The sequence below is a fragment of the Cyprinus carpio genome, chromosome A18 (genome assembly GCF_018340385.1).
Source record: "Cyprinus carpio isolate SPL01 chromosome A18, ASM1834038v1, whole genome shotgun sequence".
NCBI lineage: Eukaryota > Metazoa > Chordata > Actinopteri > Cypriniformes > Cyprinidae > Cyprinus > Cyprinus carpio.
The window spans coordinates 5,743,370-5,771,302 of record NC_056589.1 but is presented as its reverse complement, the minus strand read 5'-3'; the positions used below and the strand labels follow the sequence as shown (position 1 = coordinate 5,771,302).

Here is a 27,933-nt window from a genome sequence, read left to right as displayed (position 1 = left end):
AGAAAAAAGGTCAATTACATTTTTTTTTTTATTCTGTTGAGGAAGCTCTCATATACGTTATACACACACACACACATTGTTTTTTTTTTTATTGGTTGAAAGATGACTCAAGACATTTCTTTTATTACTAAATCTACATCCTGTAAGGAGGAGGAAATTAAATAAACACCTGTTAAGCCTGTTTTATACTTACTGCATGAGCAGTCCTGACGCATACACGGACAGCGCGGACGTGGACTTCTTGCATTTATACTACCGCTGATGGTGCGCTCCGCAACAAACATGTGAACAAACAATTGCCCAGATTTATTGCACATATGGCTGTATTTATATTGTTTTATTGACGGATTGTACAGGTTTGAGTAGCAACGGTCTTCTTCACACAGCCTGCACATGTGCAATTAGTGCTTTTGAAGCCTACTGTGTGGTCACAAAAAATGGGAGGCACGCAGATGTCCGAGCAGAGGCTTTACACAGGCTTTAGGGTGACTGAGGTGTGAATCTAAATTCATCTGATTTCTCAGGCTTTACTTATAGAAGCTTGAATCTACTTGAACCTGTCACGGGACTAATAATGAGGATAATGATATAATCCCATCATTCCTCTCAAGCTACACAGCTTTCAATACATTTTGTTGCACTTTGAGTTAGTCCCCATTTCTAGTTGTAAATGCTTGGTCAGTAAGAAGTTATGTAAACAGTTGTTTATAAACCTTTTGTATTTTAACTCTAGCGGTCTACTGTTTTATCATCTCTGTCCACAAATGTCTTTTAGGTATTTATAATGCTATTTTAAAATAAAGCATCTGTTTGGTACCAAATGTGCAGTGAATATGTTTTCAGGAATTACATCTACCCCACTTTACTCTTAAAGTACAAGTGATAGCTGCCATTTGTAACTTGAATGTGTGAGTCTTCCAGTGTCATCCGCTTCTGGTTACTCTAGCTGTGCAAAAACATGCACAGTACTTCAGTAGCCACCCTGCTGGATTTGGTGACTAAACTGGTTTAAACCGGTAAGTCACGAGTTTGTAATTCTTTTTGATTAATTCATAAGAACCAGCCTATAAAAGTCATGATTTCAGAGATTCAGACTACACCAGTCAGGAGGTTATGTTTGTTTTTGCAAAACAACAGACACATCTATTTGTAGTACTTCAGAAGAAACGATACACAGAATGTCAATTCTATGGAAGTCTGTATCGCCATGGAATTCAAGTTTCTGAATTTTTAAATCCAATTCAAATTCTATAAGTGAGTTTATATCTCACTATTATAGTTTTTTTCCTCACAACTGAGAATATAAATGTATAGAATTGCTAGAAGTAAAAGAGAATTGAGATGGAAATACAGAATTCTTGAGTTTTTATCTTGCCATTCTGACGTTGTTTCTTGAAAAAAAAAAGTCTAAATTAACAAAAAAAAAAAAATTTCTAAATTTAAAAAAAAATCTAAATTTTTATACTAAATAGTCAGTTACATTTTTTTCCCCTGTTGCAGAAAATCAGGCTTCCACAGAATTCAGCATTAGTGAGAATAGCAGTATATGAAACAATTCTGAACTACTAGTACCAAACATGACACGTCATTATAAGCTATTATAGCAGCTTTATTTAAGAAATATTACACATTCTCAAAGTACAACAAATCTTCTCTATGAAGCTCTCCAGTCTTGTCATTGTGCTAACGCTAATTAACATGAGGTGAAAGAGAATGAAGACCTGAATTTGTTCTAAAAAGAAGGGATCAGCACAGTCACTAATGAATTAAAACAAATATGTAGCTTCAGATAGTTTGGTATACGCAGCATTTTAGAACTCTTTGCTGAGGCGCCTTCAAACCTCAAGCACCAAACCTTACAATATCTTATAATACTTTTCTTCTCCAGAGACATGAAAAGCCTGAGTGAGAAAAGGCAGCGTTTGCACAGAATTGTTTTGGGAACAATGGCTAATGTAATGAGTTGAGGCACTATGGTAGTGATTTCATGAGACAGTTTGGGTTGCGGGCCATCATCTGAACGTACCTACACTAATCAAATAAAAAGTAGACAAAAACATTTAGAATATATTATATATCTTTTATAACATTTGAGTAACACCTCAGTCCATCTTTTTTGGGTGGGCAGAAAGTACAAGAACACTTGATCGTAGTGAACAGTTCTTCTCATTATTTAAATGAAAACCAAACCCCTGCTGTCTGATTGGCTGTGCTGCATGTCAATCAAAAATGGTTGCTGAGGTGAGATCAAGTCAAATGATATTCCTTCCACTCATTAAACTGAAACACTTTTTTTTTCCTGGAACAAAACACAAAGGAGCATCCTAAATATGAACTGAATTTCAGTTAAACCTGTAGGAAAGCATGTCTGCATTCACGGGAAGCTGAGAGGGTCACAGGGTCTCGTGTCTGGCTGTAGCGAAACAGGTCGTGTGGGTGGTGTTTCTCAGGCCTTCATGAGCGCGCTGACCACAGCCCTGGCGTTGAGGCTGCGCAGATCGCTGTACGTCTGCCCGGTGCCCACAAACACGATGGGCTGACCTGTGATGTAGGTCATGGAGATGGCAGCGCCCACCTACAGGAAACAATGTGGAGTTTCTCCTAACCATGATCCATTTCAGAAAAACTGTTACAAAGGCCATGAAAAAGGATCCTGGAGTCATACCTTGTCATCAATGGTGTCAAACTTGGTGAGAACGATGCCGTCGATGAGCCTGGGTTTGTCAGTCTTGGAATGATCAGCCAGCGCTTGATTAAATTTAACCTACAACAAAGCAGCAAACATCCACTGCATCAACAATGACGCTCAGGACTGGGCTTCAGATATCACTTTCCCACATGCAAATGGAAACAATAGAAACAGAACGAGTGAGAGAGTGGTAACCATCAGGGAAGCCTAGTTATGGAATTATACCGCGTTAACTTTTCCTTGTGTATGTTTGATTTAATCTTATACATAGATGTTGCAATGCTGTACCTGTTACTTTTCTCAAAGTAGTTAAAGCTGACCAATCCATTTTTTTGTAATTATACAGTATATTTTGGGGTCTATGTGATTTTTTTTATTTATTTTGTTTGTTTTTGATGTTTTCTTAACATGGCTGCATTTATTCGAGCAAAAATACAATAAAAACAGTAACACTGTGAAATATCATTACAATTAAAAATAATAGTTTTCTGTTTAAAAAAATAAAAATAATCACAACCTATATTGGCAAAAAAATGTAAAGTCAAAAACACAACAAAATTACAAAACTTCAACTAAAAAAAATAAAATGAAAACAAAATATAAAAATTAGGGCTGTCAAATGATTAATCACGATTAATCACATCCAAAATAAAAGTTTTGTTTACATAATATATGTGTGTATACTGTGTATATTTATTATGTATATATAAATACACACACATGCATGTATATATTTAAGAAGAATATGTTATGTTTATATATTAAATATATTTATATATAATATAAAATATAAGAATATAAATATATAAATGTATATACATGTAAATATTTTCTAAATATATAATTTATATGTGTGTATTTATATATACATAATAAATATACCCTGTACACATACATATATTATGTAAACAAAACTTTTATTTTGGATGTGATTAATCGTGATTAATCATTTGACAGCCCTAATAAAAATACAAAAATGTATTAAAAATAATGAATAGAACCTATAATACTATCCTCAAGAATACTAAAATAACACCGCTGCAGTCTTTAGTGACACATGATCGTTCAGAAATCATTCTAATATGCTGTTTTAATGCTCATAAAACATTTCTTAATATTATCAATGTTGAAAACTATTTTTACTGCTTAATATTTCTGTGCAAACCATGATACACTTTTATGATTCTTGGCATATAAAGACCAGCATTTATTTTAAATAGGGATGCACCGAAATAAAAATTCTGGGCCTAAACTAAAAATTCTCTTTGTAATAATTATTTTATAAAATGATTTTAATGATACAAAATTAAAAAAAACAAGCCACAACGCACATTCATAGAGTGGAATATTGAGCGGAGCGTCACACCATGCAGATAAATTTAATGCTTCCTTGTTAAATAAAGCTATCAATTTCTATTTTAAAAAAAGAAACCTTGTCTAAAGTCTTCCATCACGATTTACTCACTTTCACGGCAGTCTTTTCGATCTTCCTTGAAAGACACAAGTGTGAATTTTTAAACAATATCCTGCCCACAATTTTCAATTGAATACAAGTGGAAGCAGAATTTACTGTAAAAATATATTATTTGTAACAGCCTATTATTTTAGTGCATAAATGCACTCTGAGACATCAAGCACTCCCTAGTTCAAAAGCACTTTTTATTGTCCAGAAACATTTGTTGGCCAAAGATGGACACATCATATGACACATTATGAAGCAGTGCTATCTACAGGCCACATGAGGCATTGCACCTACCAGCTGATCCACAGCCTCATTTCCCACCAGTGCCTCTCCCACAAACAGCACCAGGTCTGGGGTGTTGACCGCGATCAGCTTCGCCAGAGCCGTCATCAGAGGGGCGTTATCCTGCATACGGCCGGCGGTATCGATCAGCACCACATCAAAGCCCTGGTTACGAGCTGCAAGAGAGAGAGAGATGTGAAAACATAAGAATCCTGGTGAAGTTTCATTTCTTCTATAATCACATGGTTTTTACCAAAGGCGATAGCTTCCATGGCGATCCCAGCAGCATCCTTGCCGTAGCCCTTCTCGAAGAGCTGTACGGTCGGCTGCCCTCCGTGCTTCTCTGGGGGGTGCAGAGAGTTCAGACGGCGCTGATGAGTCCTCAGCTGCTCCACGGCACCCGCGCGAAACGTGTCACAGGCCGCGATGAGCACAGTGAAGCCGTTCTCGATCAGCCAATAAGAGCAGTCACATGACCTTAAAAAAACAAAACCTTTATGACCTTTATGATCTCTATATTCAACATACTGAATTGCTGTTCAAGAAACATTTCTTATCAATGTTGAAAACATTTGTTAATGTTAAAAAAAAAAAAAAGAGAATTATTTTATTTATTATAAATATTTTACATAACAGTTTTTACTCTAAAATTGGTATAAAATTAAAGCCTCGTCTAAAAAAAGTTATGTTCCAAACTGTAAGTTGATATGAAAAAAAAAATTAGGTTCCTGTGAGATTTTATTTAGGGCGTCATACCACAAACAGCCACCGGGTGCATCCAAACTCCACTGAATTTTTTTTTAATGCATTTTTGTGTCACTAATGTCTAGATTTTTCTGTCAATGCTTCTTCTATCTCAAAATAGATATGGAATTCTGAGGCTCAGACCTTTTCAATGGTATGATTTTTGCCAAGATTATAAAAAGTTTTTATTCTAAAAGACCGTAATGCGTATTGTAAAATGATACTTGACACTGTCCACTAAGGGGGAGGAGACCGCCAAAAGATTTTAAAGTACCATTTCCATGGTAACGCAATGTCCAATTTCAAAATGGAATCTTGGGCTTTTAATCTTTCAAGTGATATATAATTTATGATGATTACTAAAAGATTTGATTGAAAAAAAGGACAAAAAAGGACAATAAACAGGACATTAAAATTAAGGACAAAACAATTAAGGGGTTAATTTAGAAAAGATGCATTAAATTACGATGTTACAAATGTTTATTTCAAATAAAAGCTGTTTTTTGAGCTTTTTATTTATCCAAGAATCCTGAAAATGTTTCATGGTTTCCATAAATATATTAAGCAGAAAAAAGAGACCCATTATTAAAAATTGATAACAAATAAAAATATAACTAAAAAATGCACAACAATAATAATTTATCATAATTCATTCAAATCATATTAGACTGATTTCTGACAGATCATGTGACAGTGAAGACTACAGAAATGATGCTGAAAATTCAGCTTCGCATCTCAGGAATAAAATACATTAAAATGAAAATGTATTAAAATAGGAAACATTTCTTTGAAATTGTAATATTATTTCACAATATTACTGTTTTTACAGTATTTTTGATTCAATAAATGCAGCTTTGTTGAGAATGAGACTTCTTTCAAAAACATAAAAAAAAATAATCTAACTATAATAAATCCACAACTTAAATTACAATTTTCTTATATTTAAATAATACATTCTCAACTGCATGTACATTTTTCTTTTAATTTCAAGCACTTCTTACCAAAAGTCAATTTCAAGTTATTCCACACCGTACATTTCTATTGGGTGATTTCAATAATTTGAAAATGAAGAAAAGGTTTTTTTTAACCTTGGCGAGGTTGGTGGACTTGCCGACACCGTTCACCCCACAGAAGGTGATGACGAAGGGTTTGCGCTGAGAACGAGCCTCTAGCACGTCCCTCAAGATGTCCACGCGCCGCTTGGGCTGCAGGATCTGCACCAGAGAGTCCTGCAGAGCCTGCTTCACTGTAGAGGCCACAGCTGGAGAGAGGAAACCAGAAGAAGATTTAGATGAGCAGACGGCCAGAAAGCAAGACAGAAGATGAACAGGTGTGTGGGAAAGCTCTGTACTCACTGGTGAAGGTGCCCATAACTTTGCCTTCCAGCTTCTTGGCCACAGAGTTACAGAGCTGGGAAGCGATTTCGGCTGCTACATTCTTGGCTAGAGAAACAAGAAAAGACAAATTGCAATTAGTTTAATTAAGTTATAACGTAGTCTGTATACACAGTTCCATGATTAATGCAATCTTAAAAGCATTATTTTGATCAGGTCCAATTCATATAGACTTATTTGTGAACTTTTCAGCAATTTCATTAAAAAGAACAGACTGAAAAGAACAATTCACTCATGAATCAAAAAGCTTTATTGCTCACAGGCAAGTTTTATAAAGATCAATAACTAGCTGTGGGGTTTTTAATCCCCAAATATGATCATCCAATTTATACTGTGGAAAATTAATATTCTAAATGCATAAAATATTACCTGGTAAATATTTAGTTTCTGTTATGCCTTTTTAATCCTATATTACTGTACTATTAGACATATTTTTGATGTATATACATTTTAACTTAAAATCTTATTTTCATTTATTTTAATAATTTTCTTTTATAAAAATAAAATTTAATTTTATTAAGTTTTTATACCTACTGTATAGTACTGTTCTGGTGGATGTACTTATTTTTTATCTAATCAAATTTGTGCTTATTTTAATCAGATTACTGTTTTTTTCTACATATACTGTGCTGTTATATGTATTATTTATTCATAAATTTTTTTTAAATTATTCATTGCAATCATTTTTTAATCAAATTTTTTAATACATTTCTGTTACGTTTTATTAATTTATATATATTTTTTATGCATTTGAATCTAGTTTTATTTTACCATTTTTTATTTTAATCACAATATTATGCTTCTCTTTATTGTACTGTTAAATTTATTATGCATTTATATAAATTTTACAATTTAAGAATTTTATTTTACTCAAATGTTTTAAACTAAATTTTATTACACATTTTCAACTATAGTATCTTATTTTAAGATGCATTATTTGCATAACATTTTTTATTTATTCTAATCGCAATGACAATAAATTATTATTATTATTAATCCAATTTTTTATTACATTTACATTTAATCATTTAGCAGATGCTTTTATCCAAAATGACTTACACATGAGGGTAATAGAAGCAATCAAAACAACAAAAGAGCATCAATGTTGTGAGAAGTCCCAGTTAGTCTTACGCAGTACATGTAGCAAGTTTACTTTTAAATAATAATAAAAAGAATAAAAAGTAGAAAGAAAAAAGATAGAATAGATTGAGTGTTAGAGGGTCATGTTGTTATTATTTTTTTAAGAATTATTAAGAAGAAAAGAAGCAGATAGAACAGAAGAAGAATACAGAACACTAGTGTTAGAGGGTCAAGTGAAGGTGGAAGAGATGAGGATGGCTAAAGACTCGGATCAGGTTGGGCAGGACATTCCACCAGCAGGGAATAGATGATTTATCTGAACTTTATTTTTTACCCCTCCACCTCCCCGATCAGCTAATTAAATATTTTAAAACAAATCATATGTACCATATATAGTCAAATATAATTTTGATGAATTTTCCAGGTCTAGAAAACACCATATTACAATTTGTCACAGGTTTTCCATGACTAAACCCTGTAACCATTTTAAAAACATGTAAACAAAAAGTGTTCTGAATGATGTGCAACTGTCATACCGATGAGGTGATCCCTCATCTTGTCCAGAACTGGCTCCATGTCCTCCTGAGTCAGATTCTTAGATCCCACCAGGCCTTTCAGCATCCCAAACATTCCCCCGAAACCACCCTTTTTGCCTCTGCAGGGAAACCACACAGAGTGCACATTCAATATCAACTGAAGACGCAGAAGCAGCAAGTACAGATGAAGAAATACAACATTTTCAGCCCGTGTTGAAAGGACACAATAGTTGCGAGTTTAAAATCTTACCCTTTCTTGTTAGTGTTTGCCACCACAACTCTGTCCTCTTCTTGCACTTCTTCATCCTCATCATCATCATCATCGGAGGACTCATAATCGACACCTCGCAGGTCACCCTTCATTGAATCCACCTGGATCAGCTGGGAGGAACACAGAGATACTTGACAATTACATCTGCAATATCTGAATTTCACTGAAAAGTTTTAAACTTCCAGCAGCCTTCAACACTGAGACCGCAGAGTTAGTGCTGTCTAGTAAAAAGATGGTGCAGTGACTTTGAGACTGTTTGTCAGGAGTAATGATGGACTGCTCACTGGTTCAGCTGTGGCATCAGGGTCTTGGTTCTGTGCGTCACTGGAGTTGTCGCCATTGGTTCCACTGTAATCCAGCTCTGCAATTCTCTTCCCGCCCATATCCCACACCCGGTTCATCTTCCCCTTTGGCTTCTGAGGTTTAGGGGACTTACTGTACAATACATTTACATTTAATCAGACGCGTTTACCCAAAGCCACTTACAAATGAAATGCAATAAAATAAAAACTTTTGAATGATACTGAAATGTTAAGCCCCTTTCACACTGCATGTTGGTCCCGGAAAATTGCCGGATCCCCTTCTGTGTGAACGCAAACATGTGCAGGGATTGATTCCTGGATCGATCCCGGGTTGGGAACCTAGTAACATTGCCGGGTTCAGTCCCAGAATGAGCTCTGTGTCGTAGTGATGACGCACGTTATCGTGCGACTCTTTTACCAGGGGTTTTGAAGGCAGATCAACGTTCGCCACGAAAAACTATGTGCAAACTGTAATGAAGCAGAGATCAGTTAGCTCTTCACTATCCTCACTGAAGCTGAGATTGTTCGCCAGCTTAAGTAAAAGTTAACGTGCCTAGTGTTTTTGACTCGTACATTACACGTCACATCCTGATGTCACGTGTCATTACGGGACCTTTATGGGTTGTGTGTGAACGTACGCACAGATTCTAGGAAATCACTGGCAGTGTGAATGAACCAAAATCTAACGATCCAGGAATGATTGCCGGGACACATTACCCGTGTATTATCCGGAATCTCAGTGTGAAAGGGGCTTTCTACTATTATATTTTTTTGTTAATATTTGGAATTTTTATATTTTCACTTTAATTTTAGTTAAACTTTTAAAACGCATTTTGTTGTGTTTTTGACTTTTTTTTATTCATTTATTTATTAGTTTTAATCATTTTAGTATTTTAACTTAAAAGAAAATGAAAAATATGTTGATTTCCTAACTAGTTGAAATAATGTATTAATATTAATATTTTATTTCAGCTAATGCTTATTTTATTTCAAGTTATTAATTTTTTTTTTATGGTTTAAAGGTATGTTTACATGACAACGACTGTACTAAAAACAGAAAAGTTTTTCCTTTGCATTTTTGAAAAGTTTCGCATACAGACAACAACGTTATCAAAACGATCCCCATTCACACAGATCCATGAAAACAACAAAAAATGCTGTATTATCCATGCCAGGCCAGTAGTTGGCGATGTCACTTTGTAAAAAAACAAACAAAAAAGAAAACACACACCCGCCTACAAATATACCTATAGACTTAACACATTATATGCATGTGCACAACGTCACTGTTTTCACAAATTCATGTTTTTATTATCGTTTTCTTAACCCATCTTCAAAAGTTTGTGTTTTCGGTAAATGAACGGTCTAAACGCATTAAAGGTTTTTGTTTAATAAGGTAAGCAGCCCCTTAGTTAATGATAATAACCCTGCTTTAAAAATCATCTTTGCTCAGGATAAATTATTATAATTATGTAATCGGATGACCAATATGTTGGTTTAAGTGATTTAGTGAAAGTCATATTGAGATCTGCGACACCCGTGTGGCCCGAAATTCAAAAGTAGGGCCTCATCTGCCATAAACAAAGCTTTTTCTCACAAGTCATAGAGTGCCTTGCCTGGACTTTTCTGGCTTTGCTCCACCCAGCTGCTTACTGAAGAACTTGGCACGGTTCCTCTCGATAATCTCCTCTTGGGTCAGGCCCCCGTTTCCAGTCTCCACAGCTTTTTTCGAGGCAGTCTGTGCGGCAGCTTTAGCCTGATCCCCTCCTGATTTCTCACCCTCCTTTTTGGCATTTTTACTTTTCTTGCCTACTTGCTCCTTGCTTTTGTCTCCATCTTTTGTCTCAATCATAGACTTCACAGTTTTCTGGGATTTCTGGGACTCATTGAAAGTCCTCATAGAGACGGGGGCCTTGGCTTTGCTGCTGCCCTCTGCCTCCCTGCAAAACACACACATGGCTAGAGTTTAAGTGCTGAAAATAATACAACAATGTGGACAATGTGTTATTTTGATCCTTTTGTAAGGTTTAGCTTTACTTTTTTTCCAGACAAAAATATGCTTTTTTTGACAAGACATTTATATTTATTGTTCCAGAAAAAAGGTGTAGCTCACCGCAGAAGTATGTGGAAGTCATCTCCAAACTCAAAGTTATTGAGCAGAAACTTTAGTGCGCCTCTCTGCTCCAGCTCATTCTTGTACCGATCTCTGAAGTGCAGCTGGACGTCATCTATGAACTTGTCCACATACGTCAGCGTCAGGATCTTTTGAAAGCCCACCTGAGACAGCAGAAGCACACGATCGGACATACGGACCGCTGACTGATCTGCAGAATTGTATTATTTGCATTGAAAGGAGGAAAACAAGCACTCACCACAAACACAAGCTCAAACTCATTGTCCAGCTTGTATTTAAGACTGAGGGCATTGTGGGTGAAGGAGTTATTCCCACTCCTCTCCTGCAAAAGGAGAGCCAAAAAACAAACTTTCAACTTCAACCGTGTCTTAACACACACATTGATATAATCTAAATCTGAAATGTCATGAGGAATCTTTCATCAAATTAATGCTGCACTTGGCTGAAAAGGTGGAACACAGACCAAAAGTCGTTCTGAAGGTGGATTGCAATATAGACACTTGAGGTCTTCTCATGCTAGATTCATTTTAAGTTAGATAACAGTTGATCAAACATATCTAATATTTGTAGAATGTGTGTGTGTGTGTTTTTTTTTTTTTACTTTAACTTTTGGTTTACTTTCTTTGAGTTAGCAGCTACTGCTGTTTACAATCGAAGCCTGTTGCTGCCCTGAATAAAATGTTTGTTTTTTTCTTCTTCTTGCAATTTATAGTTTATATCTCACAATTCGGGCACAAATCTCACAATTCTGAGAACAAAGAGGGCAGAAATCTGCGATATAAACTGAAAATTCTGACTTTCTAGCAATTCAGAGTTTACATCTTGCAAGCTGCAATTATGTTTTTTTTTTTCTGCCACAGAATAAAAAAAGAAAAAAGGTAATTGTGACCTTTTTATTTCACAATGTCACTTTTTTTTCTTGCAATTGCAAGGTTGTATCTCACAATTTGGAATTTTCTTTTCAGAACTGTTTATATATTGTTTATATCACACAATTCTGAGTTTGACTTTTTTTCCCCTTAATTGTGAGCTACTGAAATATAATTTAGATATAACAATAAATTGATATAACAATTATTTTCTAATAATATGACAACTTTATTAGAAGAGAAGAGTCATTATTATTTATAAGACATTAAATCTGATTTGACAGTGTGCTATAAGTTGTATTTTTTATTGAATCTTACAAGCAATTAACTTTTTAGTGTTCTTTGAAGAATTCAAATATATATCAACATCTTGAAAACTATAAACAAACATGAAAAGCGTCTAGTTTGAGCTCTTTCTGTAGGTCTAGGCTGGTTTATCCAGCATTGCGCAACACTTGTGACTGTCCAACAGGCACAAACCCCGAAACTCGGACTCAGTGTCAATATTCGAGCTGTTCTACATCATGCTACACAGTAACTGTGGTACCCTACATCGCCCCTCACAGCTGATACACACTGACTGGACAGTAATCGGTAGGACTGTACCTGCAGGATGACGGAGCGGATGAGAGCGTTAACGGGCCCGCCGAAGGATTCGGTCACACCGGCGCCCTGGAAACACCACAACACGATCCCCCCTTTACTGAAGATGGCGAAGAAGTCCAGCATCTCTGCCAACCACCAACCAACAAACACCGTTCAACAAAAACCGAAAACGTGGAAAAATATAAATAAATAAATAACCGCTCCAGAGTTGGCCTGCGCTTGCGTTAACGTGCGCAGCGCTGTCCGCCGTCAGCATGAACACTCACGATCAGACACGTCAGTGGCACAACGCGGAAGTGACGCAACTTCCCGTGGAGCTGCTGAAGTTGCTCTACTATATGTTATTTTTTGTTATTTTAGATCTATTACATGGATCCATTAAGTTAAGAAAATTCCACTTTTTTCAATGAATACTTTACGTTTTTAATAAATATTTGATTTATAAATGCAGATGTATGTTTCTTAAAAATAATAAAAACCTCCAGCTGCATATGTCTAAAAGGTAGCTTTTACTAATATACCGATTCTCCAATTTTTATTTTTATACTATTCCATGTATGAGAGCGACCTGTGTTTTCCACCTGCATCACTTCCGGTCGGTCTGTCAATCCTCTCCGGTTTCTGTTTTCTCTGTTCAGTTGGCATTTTGGCAAGATGGCGTCGGAACCGAACAAGACAGAAATTCTCACCATTTTTAAACGTTTGCGCTCCGTACCTACAAACAAGGTAACACACCAGGTCTTATAGAAATCTGTCTGTGAATGTTTTAATATCGTTCTAGCCCGTTCAGAGACATCCATAAGAGTGTTTTTGTGTGGGATTACGTGTCATTTGTTTGTCGCTAAACCGGTGTTGATGAGGCCCGGGTCCCGTCCAACACATCATGTTTACTTCCAGTTTAACGCCTGAAAAACACACCTGTTTCAAGCTGTGAAACACTAATGACTTAATATTAACAAGCTATTAGGAATAAAAGAGCTGTCTTGAAAGAAATCACTCGGTTACTGGCCGTCTGTTACACGAGAATGACGCAACGGCGATGAAAACTGACTCATCTTGTAATAATGTACCTCAAAACCCGCTCAGAACCCGCCCAGAACCTGCTCAGAACCCGCTCAAAACCCGCTCAGAACCTGCTCAAAACCCTCTCAAAACCCGCTCAGAACCTGCTCAAAACCCGGGGAGATGCCCGTCTGGAAAGTCCCAAGATGGATCGAACTCGTTCATATTTGTAAAATATGTATATTAGGGCATGAAATCGCGGATTAATGTACATTCAGATTAGTTGAACGTATTTTGAAACTTGTATTCTCATTACACACATCTATCTATCTATCTATCTATCTATCTATCTATCTATCTATCTATCTATCTATCTATATACACACATTCAGTACAGGTCAAAAGTTTGGAAACATTACTATTTTTAATGTTTTTGAAAGAAGTTTCTTCTGCTCATCAAGCCTGCATTTATTTGATCAAAAATACAGAAAAAACAGTAATATTGTGATATATTATTACAATTTAAAATAATTGTTTTTAAATTTATTACACTTTAAATTAGCATTTATTTCTGTGATGCAAAGCTGAATTTTCATTATCACATGATCCTTTAGGAAACAGTTCTGCTGCTTAATATTTTTTCAGAACATGTGATACTTTTTATGATACTTTGATGAATAAAAAGTAAAAAAAAAAAAAAAGCTATGTTTTTAAAATATAAATATTTTGTAATAACAATATACACTACTGGTCAGTAATTTAGGGTCAGTATATTTTTTCTTTTTTTTTTTTAAATAAAATCAATACTTTTATTCAGCAAGGATGTGTTAAATTGATAAAAGTGACAGTAAAGAAAATATATTATTAGAATATATATTTTTAGAATTTTTTTTTAAATGAATAAATGCAGTTCTTTTTAACCTTTTATTCATCAAATATATTAGACAGCAGAACTTTTTCCAACATTCATAATAAATCAAAATATTAGAATGATATCTAAATGATCATGTGATAGACTGGATGTTACATGTGACACTGACGGCTGGAGTTATGATGCTGAAAATTCAGCTTTGCATCACAGGAATAAATTATTTTTTTTTTAAAGTATATTCAAATAGAAAACTATTATTTTAAGTTTTTATAATATTTCACAATATTACTGTTTTTCTCTCTATTTCTGATCAAATAAATGCAGGCTTTATGAGCAAAAGAGACTTCTTTCAAAAACATTAAAAATAGTAATGTTTCCAAACTTTTGACCTGTACTGTACATAAACATGGAACATCCTGGAGCCCATGCTATTAACCTGAAGAGGACATATGAAGACACGTGTCATTTTGAGGACAGGAATTATACAGGAGTTTACAGAGTTTTTATGAGGCAGTTTTAATAAAGTGGTGTGTTTGTTTTTAGGCCTGCTTTGACTGTGCTGCTAAGAACCCGAGTTGGGCCAGTATTTCATATGGAGTGTTTCTGTGCATTGACTGTTCTGGGATACATCGCTCCTTGGGAGTGCACTTGAGCTTTATCAGGTCAGTCTGGACCTCTGTTGTTTTCTCTGCTTGTTAAATTATGCCGTCATGTGAATGTCTGACAAAGTTTTTTTTCATCCATGGTGTTACAGAATGTTCGCAAGAGTTAAAGAGTGAGTTAAAGTGTAGTATATTGGTTTTTCAGATCCACAGAACTGGATTCCAACTGGAGCTGGTTTCAGCTGAGATGTATGCAGGTTGGAGGAAATGCCAACGCGGTTAGTCCCTTTATCCCTGAAGCATGTTTTATTTTAGATTGTGCTGGTTTTAACCTTGTGAGAGAACTTTTTTTTAAAACATAGTTAAGCCAAATACAGTTTTAGAGTTTAGCAAAAAATAAATGGTAAAAACCTGATTTGGCCATACATTTTTCTCGCCATGAAAATAGCCACAGAAGCTGGCATGGTGTTAAATACAAACAAACCAACGTGGTTAGTTCTTCTTTTTCCTACCATATAGTATGCGTGGGTCAAAGACGAAAAAGTGTTTAAGCATAAAAAAAAAAGTGTAATACTGCTTTAAACTGTTGTAGTTTTTCCCCCCAAAAATGCAAAAAGTTTCTGTTTTATTTAATGGCAATTTTGTTTTTCTGAGCAAAAAATAAATATCATACATTTTCCCCTGATTTACAGAAGACACCCAATAAAATGTCATTCAGTGTAACAATCTTGTCAGGCATATTTACAACAAAAATCAATTTATGACACATTAAAAGACTAATTACTTTCCCCCCAAATACTAATGAGTTGTAATTTGACATTTTTAACATTTGCCACTATCCTAGGTTTTGCCCATTTGTCATTAAGAATTTTTTACTAATTTAAAACACAATAAAATTTAGTATGCTCCATTATTCTTTTAGATATTTTAATATGTACACGTCAGAATAAGCATGTTGTTTGAATATTTGCATAAATATTGTGTTACACTGAATGACAATGTAACATTATTTCAACCCAATTTTGACATTTTATTCTCCAAAAACTTATTTGAAACCTCAAAAGTAGACATTTTACTTACATTTAATGTGCTTTCTATGGACACAAAATCACTTTTGTACATTTCTTTTGATGCGGACATCTTAACGTTTTTGACCCGCATACATTTGCATCGGTTCTGCCTTTAAAACCTAGCCTATACTGTAGACACTGTGCATGTTTCATCACTTCATCACTCCCATGTTGTCTTTGTGCACAGATGGGGTTTTTCCGCCAACATGGCTGTACCACCAACGACACCAATGCGAAGTACAACAGTCGTGCGGCTCAGATGTACAGAGAGAAGATTCGACAGCTTGCCAACGCTGCGCTCTCCAAGTATGGCACTGATGTGAGTATACCAATCTCACACTGTTCCAGCATTATCACTGCCTAGAAAATGAACTGTGCCCTGTGGAGACGTTGTCAGCATTGGCTATTTAAAGATATTTTCGTGTCATGCTATTAACATGCGCTAAAAGCAAAGTCTTTCAAACTGGCTTTGCTTCAAGATTTTACTTTGGACATCATGTGTAGGTTTTATTACAACAGGCCTGTGTTAATAAGTAACCTGAGTGTTTGTTGTCGTGAACCACACTTGTGGTTCTCACAAACCATGTTTATGCTTGTTGTATTTAATGTAGTCTGGGTCATATATTCTTTTGCTTTGAATAGTGTTTTCGTGGATGAGTTTGACTGAATGCATGCTTTTTGATGTTGACAACATACATGCAACCTACTAATTGTGAACCACTTGCACTTTAGCTTATTGTTTATGTGATTGACACTTTATTAAAATATATTAATATATTATTTCTTCATATGTTTAAATATGTTGCTGTTTAGTTATGTAATGGTATATTCAGATTTCATCTCTTTTTATATGCAGCTGTTGTGTTTGTGATATTAAATACACTTTGAACTTGAGTCACTGAACAAACTCCACGTTACCTAGCTTTATCTTCCCAGATTGGAAGCACAACAGACAACCAGTGTGTATTTGGAGAGCTGCATTCAGGACATTTATTTAGATGTTTTTTTCCTTTTCACCAATTAGCTGTGGATTGACAACTCCAGCTGTGCTCAGCCATCACCTACAGAGAAGAGAGAGACTGACTTCTTTGACGAGCACACACTGGTAGGACACACAGAGTTGTGCATTTTAAATTGTACATGAGTTTTGATGTCTAATGATGTGCTTTATTTATATATATATATATATATATATATATATATATATATATATATATATATATATATATATATATATATATATATATATACAGTACATACAGTATATATATATACATACAGTATCCTAAAAATTCATCTTTGCATCACAGAAATAAATGATAATTTAAAGTATAATAAATTTAAAAACAATTATTTTAAATTGTAATAATATATCATAATATTACATTTTTTTCTGTATTTTTGATCAAATAAATGCAGGCTTGATGAGCAGAAGAAACTTCTTTCAAAAACATTAAAAATAGTAATGTTTCCAAATTTTGACCTGTACTGTATACACACACACACTGTGTTATATTACCTCGCATTAAATTAAAGAATAGTCTTTAACACTTACTCAGTTAGTAATGAAGTGAAGTTTTTATGTTCTGTTACATTTTGTTAAGTCCATATTCTGTTATTTTGAATGACTGAAAATGATGTTGATGTTTAGTTTCGGTTTAACTATCTCATTAAGATTGTGCTCATGCAGATATGCCTTTATTATCATGGCTTGATGTGTTAAATGTGATATTTGTTCTCTTACCTGCAGCCTGCCAGCAATTGGAACATGGCGTCCCCGTCCCTAACAGATCAGAATGGAGCCGTAACCCCTCAACTGGAGCAGAGCAATCTGAAGAGTTCAGAGACCAGCACTCGTGAGTGTACTGCATTACACATCAAAATGCATGCAATTCATTGTCAGTACTTTTATATGTAATCATTTCTTGTCCGTGTGAACCAGAACCTGACGAGGGTCCGAGCATTGAAGGACTGAGCACAAGTCCTAAAGCCACAATAGGTGAGTGTTTCCTGGATTGCATGCTTGAGCGCTCAGGCAGAATGAACATTACCATCACAACCCCCAGTGTTTCAGTTTCTCCCTTCACCACCCAATTATTATTTTGGAAGTATTTTCTCACCAAACATTGGTGAATCTCTAAGTAAGTCAAACTCCAGGACCTGTTTGGAAAACTAATGAAGTATCCCATGCTATGGAATGAAGTAAAAAAGTGCTATGGTACTTGGAAAATTGCACGGTGTAAAAATCATTTTATAAATATGACGAAAACACATGACTATGTACTCAAGGCTCTTAAAATCATGTGTATGTGTAATAGCAAGCCAACAAATGTAGTTCTGCAACATTCTTTGCAAATGAATTGAAAGCCTGTTGTCTGTTCTGTTAATGTAGACGACTCAATGAGATTGACATCTGAAGAGTCTACTGAAGGTGATATGAACGATTTTGAAATGGCAGGATGCCTATTGGCTGATCAGAATGAAGCAGCATGGTTCTGCGCTTGACTGATACTTAATTTGTGTGTGTGTGCCGCTTTGGCTCCACCTCTTCCTCTTTAGCATAATATTACTGCAAATAATTATGCATTTTCCTTCCAATTCAAATCTATTCAGGGTGTCATCAGGGACATTGTATTTATTGCACTGACAAAATTGTTGAATGGGATTTAATTGAAAATTGAGAAATTCAGTGCTGATCAACATTATGAAATAAATGCTAATAACAGAGCTTAAAGCCCAAAGTATAATTCAGTTTTGACACAAACACACACGTACAGCTGAAATCATAGCCTTTTGGGCTATGTGCACAAAATTTGTCTGTGTTCATAAAGTACACACATAATATGCTGATGATAAACAGTGCACTTTATTCATACCTTAGTTTACACATAAAAACTTATGTATATTTTGGGCTTAACTTCTATTGAACCTGGAACATTACTTGAACTAAATCATTTTAATGACTATCAAATACAAATATTGACATCCCTGTTATATGTATATATGGCAGATCTTACCTAAATGCTATGTAATTATTCTTACTTACGGAGTATTTGCCAGTTCTGACTCTTAATGTGGGGCAAGTTTGTGTCACTGAACCACTTTTTGTGACCCGAGTTTGTTTCTTCATTTGAACAGATACAGAGACATGTAGAATTACATCACATCACTCACCAGTGGATCCTCTGCAGTGAATGGGTGCCGTCAGAATGAGAGTCCAACCAGCTGATAAAAACAATACAATAATCCACACCACTCCAGTCCATCAAATAAAGCTGCACGTGTATAAGAAACAAATCCATCTGCACAAATCAAGCACCGTTTACAAGCGGAAACAGGCCAAAACAATCGTGTGGATTATTGAGATGTTTTTATCAGCTGTTTGAACGCCTAAGTTTTCAGCAAATTGTAATTTTTGGGTGAATTATTCCTTCCTATTCCACTCCAAAGTGGCATATCTTATCCCACTTTCCCATAGTTGGTGTGTAAAGTTACTCGCTGACAAAAAAAAACAAAAATGTATAATGTAGGGTTTTCTAATCTCATAAAGAGCTGTCATGCACTTTCCAGACTGGACCCAGAGCTCTGCTGTGGTTTTCTGGTCTGGATTGAGATTAGAGCGGCTTTTCATTGTTGATCCGGATGAAGTGGATGTAAATCTGAAGACCAATTTCAGCATTCGTCTTAGCACAAAGCTTCCAGACACCCCGATTTTTGTCTTATTTATGTAACTCATTGGATCAATATGCCATAGTAATGCTGCATGAATGATCTCAGTGTTCATGTATACACTTTAAACACACTCTTGCTCTGATAATTGAATTGATTATGTGAGGTGTGTCCTCTTTCCTTTCCTCAGGCTTTGCCAGCATGATATTTCTCAGGGCACTTTCGGCTCTATCGCCATGCACTAATGATCCTTGTCTGGAGAAGTTGTGTTCTCTGGAATAATCTAGGAGGAAATGGTTTCTGGTTTACCTTTCCCTGACTATGTTGTCTGTTTTCAGAAGTGAAACCCTCCATTATTGGAAAGAAGAAGCCAGCCGCTGTAAAGAAAGGGGTAGGTGAACAATCAGTGTCCTCAGTCACTTCCTGTTGAGGGAATTGTGCTTCCTGATCTTGCAGTGTTCAGTTTTAGTCAGTAGGTGTCAGTCTTGCGGCACTATAGAGAAACTAGAACAGTGGCTCTGCCTAAAACTAAAGAAACTTTAAAAATAAAAATTAAATAAAATTTTCTAATAGAGGTTACTCAGTTGTCTTTATTATAGCAGGAGATATAAAAACAGACGAGAGTTGACTCTTAACTGCAGCCTTTTTTATTTATTTTTTTTTTTTTTTTTTTTTTTTTTTAGAAAGACTGCAGTTAAGAGTTTTAATAGAGTTCACAAAATCTGTCAACAACATGTCTGGGTCATATTTCATCTGGAAAAAAATATATATATTTTACTCAGAATGATACTTTCATAACAAGTAAGCATAATTCTCTAGTTCTCATTCATGAGAATGACTTTTAGTATTATGGTACTAAAATAATTAAATGTAATAAAAATGTTACTGTATTTATATGTACTGTAATTGTAACTGTAAAAGCATAATTCTCTTGTTCTCATTGAGGATGACATTTTATTGTAATATTATGGTACTGGGATATTTAAATAAAATTTAATGTATTAAAAATGACACTGTATTTATATGTACTGTACTTATATTATTTAAAATAAAATAGAATTTTTTTGTACTGCTTTTATATAGATAAAAGTGTGTATGACAGATGAATAAAATAAATGTAAATGCAATTAAAAGTACTTTTATATTAGTGCTTGTCAATTGATTAAAAAAAAAATCTAATTAATCTCTGATTTTTTTTAGTTTTTAAAAATTAATCACGATTAATCCAACCTAACATTATAGTCTTTAAATATACTTTTATATTGCAATAATTTCACATTCAATCTTCAAATTATTTTAGAAACAACATAAAGATTGTATATATATATTTTTTTAATTATTTAATGGCATCTTTTGACTTTTGACTTTTTGACATCTTTTGGTCTCTGACTAAAGGTGAGTATCACTGATACCAATACTACTCCCCCTAATATTTAACCATTGACTAGCCATTCAAGATTACAGTATGATTGAACGCTATCAATTTTAACATTTATTAGACTTTTAAAAATAACAACCTCTAATTTAAGTGAACTTAAAACAATCTTCACATAAGCCCATTATAATAAATGTCATATTTAGCTACATGTGCCTTTCAGCAAGTAGGAAATATACAGAAATTGAATTATCAAACACTAAATTCTAATTTAAATATAGATTAATCCTTAAAGCTACAAAAGTCACTGATTTCCTCTCTTCTCTCTTGTTCTTTGATGAACAGACATCGCAGCAGCTGGTTATTAGGTTATATTGGCTGCTTTAAGAGCTGCTGCTGCTGAACATGACACGGATCTGACACACATCGTATTTTCTCACAACTTTTTACCTTTTCTGACTCTCTCCATGTCTTAAAATCTCTACTAATGAGCTGATGAGTTGAATGGGGTGTGTTAGATGAACAGATTTGAAAACCACTGCATTTCAGAGATATGTTCCTAAATCTGACTCATATAACAAATACTTGCATGCACGCACAGTTTTAAGGCAGCTTTAATCTTCTTTTGGTAACTTCATGACTTACCTGACGACATCACTTTGTTATTGCATGCTCATAATTTCTTTTGCGCTTGTGATACAGGCTACAGCATGAGGTGCCACATTTGTGGGTGTAATTGAAGAGCATGTTTTACAAGCACAGTATAAGAGCTGACAGGACAGAAAAATACATTTTTACTGACATATGGCCTGACAACATCTCATCTGAGCGCAGTTCACTGTTGTTCAACTGAAGCTTCTCGTCACCTGTACCTTTTCTGCGCTTGTTTGATTAGCGTATGGCACTGAGGCGAAGTTGGAGTTCACGTCTGAAAAGTCTCCCGTTTTATATGGTCATAAATACGTTCTGCGTCTAAATAAACACAATTCTTGTCAAGGAAAAAAGAAAGAGACAGAAGCAGCAGTTGTGAGTGGGGTGGCCAACCCTAGAAAAAATTAATCACCTGTATAAAATATATAGATAGAATAAAATATTTTTAGTATGTGTTTAGTATTTTCATAAGTTTCATCAGGTACTTTTATGTATAAATATATAGTAATTATAAACCATCTATAGAGGCATATATTGTTGTTTAACCTCAAAACTCATGGTTATGTTACTTTGTTCAAAATGTTATAAATAAATGTCTTTACACTGTTATCATTTTGATTTTAGCTTGGTGCTAAAAAGGGTCTTGGTGCCCAGAAGGTGAGCAGCAAGAGCTTCACCGAGGTGGAGAAACAAGCCCAGGTGGCAGAGAAAATGAGAGAGGAACAGGCCACTGAGACCAAGAAACAAGCCGAAGACTCCATGTGAGTCTCCAGGTTCCAAATTTCTTGGACATTTGCAGATGCTGAGAAACTGCTGAGATTTTGATTAGAGTCTATTGAATGGTCAAGCGTATGTTTGAGTAAGACGATGATGCCTCTAACAGTGCACTCAGAGCTGTAGCTTCAGCAGTTTTTTTTCCCTGATTGCATTCCCTCTTTTCTCACAGAGTGGCCTCGATGCGACTGGCCTACAAAGAGCTGGAGATTGACAGGAAGATGGAGGAGAAGAAACTGAAGAACCTTGAGGGCAAGAAGAAGGAACAGGCGGAGAGGCTGGGCATGGGTTTCGGCCACAGGAGGTAAAGACACGGCGGCAACCTCGATTAAACCACTGTCACGTTAATCACATCACTCCCCTCAAGCATGACATCACTGTCTGCAGCAGATTAATAGCCCAGGATGCTGAGCGATGTGTCTGTTTGTTAATTTTATTGTACATTCAGCTTAATGAGGCTGATATGATGTGACTTTGATCGTCCGCAGTGCCGTGTCTCATTCCGTGATGGCTGAGATGCAGGTGATCGAGCAGGAGACCCCGGTCGGAGTCAAGTCCTCTTCTCGCTCTAAGCTGGACATGTTTGATGAGCCCGGGTTCACCTCTGGACCACCCAAGTATGTTTGTGACGGACAGCATTTGTGAATGTGAGTGTATGCATGTGTGTCATGTGTATCAATCATTGTGATCTCAGGTACAAGGACAACCCTTTCACATCAGGAGACAGCTTTGGTTCGCGGTGGGACAATGATGGAGGATCATCGTTCTCTTCCTGGGCTCTGGAAAAAGAGGAGCCTAAAGACAGTGAGGTCACCATCTCAAGCATCCAGCCAATCGGAGAAAGGTTTGTTGAATAACGTCCCGATCCAGTAGACAGTGGTTGGTTTGTGGCTGGTTTTATGACTGTTGACACAATGTGTCTCAGGTTGCCCAGCCGACGGAAGCCTGAGGTGTCTGTGCCTGTCACAGAGTCCAGCGAAGCACAAAAGAAGTTTGCCAATGCTAAAGCAATCTCATCGGACATGTTCTTCGGCCGTGAGAGCAATCCAGAGGTACAGTGAGCCCACTAGAGCTTGAGTTCTCAGACTCTGACTGGTGGTTTTGACACTAATTTTTCATATGCTTTTTTTTTTTTTTTCATATTTAATCTTAAAAAGAAAAACATATACACACACACCACACACACACATAAATATAAAAAACATATACATTATATATATATATATAATGTATATTATAATAGTAATAAATATACATAATTTCTGTTTATAACATTTTAATATATAGATGAATTTTAATGTTTGTTTATTTCACTTTTAAAGCACACATTAATACAACAGCTGCTGCCCAAGGTGCTGTACAAAAAAAAAGTAGAAAAAAATAAAAACAACAACATACAACGATAAATTCAGAGTAAAAACAAAAAGTTTAGTGACACTCTTCAATCCCCATTTGAATGAGATAATAAATTAATTTTTAACCGAGTTTTAAATGTAAGTAAAGTTGGAGCTGCTCTAACATGCAGACGTAAACAATTCCACAGTCTAGGTGTAACTACTGAAAAAGCCCATAAGTTTTAATCTAGATCTAGGAACAATTAGAAGCAGCTGATCAGAGCACCTAAGGGATCTAGTAGGCGTGTGTCGTTGTAGAAGGTCTGTGAGGTAAGGTGGTGCCAAACCATTTAATGATTTAAAAACAAACAATAAAAGCTTAAATTCTGTTTGGAAATGTACTGGCAACCACTGTAGAGAAAATAAGATTGGAGTGATGTGTTCTCATTTTCGAGTGCCTGTTAGCATCCTAGCTGCTGCATTTTGAACTGCCTGCAGATGCAACAACGCTTTCTGGCTGACTCCTATGTACAGAGAATTACAATATTCAAGCCTTGAAAAAACACAGGCATGGATGACTTTCTCAAGATCTTTAAAAGAGAGAAATATCTTAACTGTAGCCAGAAGTCTTAAGTGGAAAAAGCTGGATTTAACGACAGCATTTATTTGCTTATCGAATTTAAAAGCTTTGTCAAATAAAATACACAGATTTTTCACCACCATCTTATTATACGAGACCAGAGGGCCAAGATTAACAGTCTCACTTGGAACAAAAATAATAATCTCTGTTTTATTTTCATTAAGTTTTAAGAAATGTAAGGACATCCAGGCTTTTATATCATTTAAACATTCTAAAGTAGGAGTTAGAGCATTCTTATTTTTCTGTTTTAATGGTAAATAGATATGCGTATTGTCTGCATAACAGTGAAATGAAACATTATTCTTCTTAAAAATGGACCCCAAAGGGAGCATATAAAAAAAAAAAAGTATCATACAAAGAATATACACATATTATACAAAATATTTAAAAGAACATATCTTAAAAACACAGACATATATAATGTTTTATACATTGTTTATTTATATATTATAAAATTTTTTATAGTACATTACTGAAAATATTTTTGTTGTTTTACAATTATTTGTAATGTACAGATTTCATCTTTTATATTATAAATTGTCATATATATTTTTTTATGATTATATAATGTACTGCAAGTTTTAGCTGGTTAGTATTTTTGTGGATTAGTATTTTTTTGTGTAATACTTCAAGATTCTTAGATGAATAAAAGGTTCAAAAGTACAGCATTAATTTCAGAATTTATGAATGTCTTCATCACTTTTGATCAATTTAATTTGTCCTTAATGAATAAAATGTATTAAATCTTACCCCAAACATTTGAAGGGTTGTGTAACATGGTTTCTACAAAAGTCCAATACATTTATGTCATGTATTTTTTTTAACATGCATATATATATATATATATATATATATTTTGTAAGTATAAGTCGCTTTGGATATAAGCGTCTATAAATGTAAATGTAAATATATATATATTATAAAAAACAAATTATCTTAATACCCATTTACAGTATTGTTTTATGTAAATAGATTATTTTTCCTCCCTAGTATGAAGCAAAGACTCGTCTAGAAAGCATGACTGGAAACACCTCCATCAGCTCTGCTGACCTGTTTGGTGATGGCAGTGTCCGTTCCTCTGGTAAACACTTATGTCTTTAGCAATATTGTTTACGTCATGCTAATTTGATTATAAAATGGACAAAAGTCTTATGTTTGTTGCTGTATCATATAAGAGACTGTGGCACCCACTCTGTTTCATTCATTTACATCACTGTAGGCTCATCAGGATTTGACAACGTGCTTCCCTCCGGTCCTGACATCGCTCAGTTCAAGCAAGGTGTGAAGACTGTTGCAGGGAAGATGGCAGTGCTGGCTAACGGAGTTATGAATACCATTCAGGTGAACACACACATTTCAGTCTACTCTCTCTCACACACACACATAAATATACACTTTTACATCAGCTGTATTAACTCCATCTGATCGTGTGTGTTCAGGATCGCTATGGATCTTACTGAAAGGACTGCATTAGATTGAAACGGAAGTTGTATTAAACAGGACGCTCCTCATTGCTGATTGGCTCTGGTCTGTCTTTTCTACATGAATACACATCTGAGAGAGAGGGAGCGAGAGAGAGAAAGACCAAGACCCGGGAGCTCCCAGTCTCTTCCCAGACCACTGTAGACACTCTTGCTGACAGTATTTTAATTTCTATTTGAAGACTCTTGTTTTATTTTCAGATAACATCAGAAGCACTGGGAAGAGTGTAAAGTTTGTTTTCAGAATCACAGTGCTTTCTGTTTGAACTAAAAGCCCTGTATTCTGTGCCATGTACTGGTCTTTGATTTCAAATAAGTATGGTTTTGAAAAGTATTTTGTCTGGAATTAAATGCATAACTAAACTTAGAGCGCTAATATGTTCTTATGGCTTTCTTTTTGTATTTTAACGGTATCTGAAGACCTCAGTGCATTCAGTAAACAAGGAAAGGGAACCCCATATGTATATTTATACATTTTGAATATTTTGAGCCCATTTCCTAAATGCAATCTATTAGATTTTGATGCATTTTACATTATTAGTTATTATGACGGCAAAGTTTAAGTGATAAAGTAACAGTAATTTTGTGCAATATGTCCTGGCATGTCGAGGACGAGTTCTTGGGGCTTTTTGTGATGTGGATGTGTGAGTGATTCTTGGGAGTTTGAGTTGTCAGGACTGATGATTTTAAACTGAACCATGTTTGTTTTGCATGCCAGCATAAGCCGAAGACACTGGTGCTGTATCCATATTTCCAGCATTCACTCATTTTCACAGAGAAAATGCTCAAGAAACCAAGCAGACTGAGGAGGTTTACAGTGATGTGATTTCATCAACGACAATTTAATAAGACGCCCTCAGTTTAGATGACAGATTGACAGATGACAAAATTGTTTATTTAAAATTCACCCACTGACGTCTGTTTTCTGGTTATGTGCATGTGCAGTTCTGTTTTCTAGTACATGCATTACAGCTTTTCTTTCCTTTACTTTTGGGTTAATGCCAGACCGGGAGCTGGCGAGTGGTATTTGTCTGCCTGTCCGTTTGTATCCCAATGCTAAATTTGAAAATAAAGAACAACGATCCAACTGCAGTCTGAAATAAAAGCTATTTATTGTAGCCTGTTGAGAAGAATCTGTTGAGATTTGTGAGAATAAAGATTGAAATCCCCCACAACAGCTGGTTAAGACTTTGATTCAATAAACCCAACAATCATTTTATGACACAAGGATTACAGATAAAGTGCAAAATAAACAAGAGTGGTAATGGAATAATGAATGCACACAAAGTGAGTGTTTACCCTTTAACCCTAATAAAAATTAAATCAGTAGAGAATTGGCCTGGCTGACGTTAACCTTGTAAAGCCTTCTGTGTCATAATTGCCTCTAAATTTATCAACATGATCAAAACTAATGAAAAGCCTGTTGTACACCATTTACTGCATGCTTAATACTTCATAATATTTCATAAAATTTCATTAAAGTACAATTTAGTATAATAAAAAAGTCAATAAAAACATCTACCTTCAACGTCTTTTTACTGTGAGATCTTTACTGATTTTTTATAATGTAAGAAGATATTGTCTTCTATATTGTTAGTAATACTTCAACATGAACAAACATAGGACTGAATCAACATACATTCACTATATTTTCAAAAAACCAATTTTAAAAAAAAGTATTAAAAAAGTCAAGTCACTTTTATTTTATATAGTGCTTTATACAATAATGACTGTGTCAAAGCAGCTTTACAGTGTCAAACAGGAAAATAGTTTGTCAATAATGCAAGACAATATCAAAGAGTCATTTTTCCAGATAAAGTCAGTTAAAACATTAAAACATCTCCCAATCAGCATTGTATTGTATTACATTATATGTTATGCCCCACAATGAATCATAAAACTATGCATTTAAATATAATTTTACTTAGACATTTTATTGAGAGATAGAGTTACAACCAGTGTTGGGCAGAAACTACTTACTAGTAACTAGATTTCAATAATAATATTAGAGTTACCATCCATAAAGCAGGTCTTTATTAGGTAACAGAGAAATTAGCTACAATTAGCTTCAAGCTACACACACTTTTTCTTAAAG

General features: G+C 35.0%; 2 protein-coding genes across 3 annotated transcripts; one reads left to right on the top strand and one right to left on the bottom strand.

Moving 5' to 3' along the window:
- Positions 1-1,591: 1,591 nt before the first annotated feature.
- LOC109068195 (signal recognition particle receptor subunit alpha-like) lies at positions 1,592-12,661 on the bottom strand. The gene is made up of 13 exons (XM_042774867.1): positions 12,370-12,661; positions 11,133-11,216; positions 10,874-11,037; positions 10,377-10,700; positions 8,743-8,893; positions 8,438-8,568; positions 8,188-8,306; positions 6,533-6,619; positions 6,264-6,438; positions 4,687-4,898; positions 4,446-4,609; positions 2,666-2,764; positions 1,592-2,575 (listed from the first exon to the last, which is right to left on the bottom strand). The coding sequence occupies exons 1-13, from the start codon at positions 12,490-12,492 to the stop codon at positions 2,447-2,449; spliced, it is 1,962 nt and encodes a 653-aa protein (XP_042630801.1). The 5' UTR covers positions 12,493-12,661; the 3' UTR covers positions 1,592-2,446.
- A 278-nt stretch (positions 12,662-12,939) lies between these two features.
- On the top strand, positions 12,940-27,013 carry LOC109063307 (ADP-ribosylation factor GTPase activating protein 2). Of its 2 annotated transcripts, XM_042774871.1 has the most exons (17): positions 12,940-13,095; positions 14,786-14,904; positions 15,050-15,122; positions 16,102-16,233; positions 16,939-17,019; positions 17,665-17,770; positions 17,857-17,913; positions 18,307-18,345; positions 19,922-19,974; positions 22,234-22,370; positions 22,556-22,687; positions 22,872-23,000; positions 23,078-23,227; positions 23,309-23,435; positions 25,348-25,438; positions 25,577-25,698; positions 25,797-27,013. In XM_042774871.1, exons 1-17 carry the CDS (start codon positions 13,024-13,026, stop codon positions 25,815-25,817), a joined length of 1,641 nt encoding a protein of 546 aa, XP_042630805.1. In that variant the 5' UTR covers positions 12,940-13,023; the 3' UTR covers positions 25,818-27,013. The 2 variants fall into 2 exon arrangements, with proteins under 2 accessions (XP_042630805.1, XP_042630806.1); XM_042774872.1 differs by lacking the exon at positions 18,307-18,345.
- The last annotated feature ends 920 nt before the right edge of the window (positions 27,014-27,933 follow it).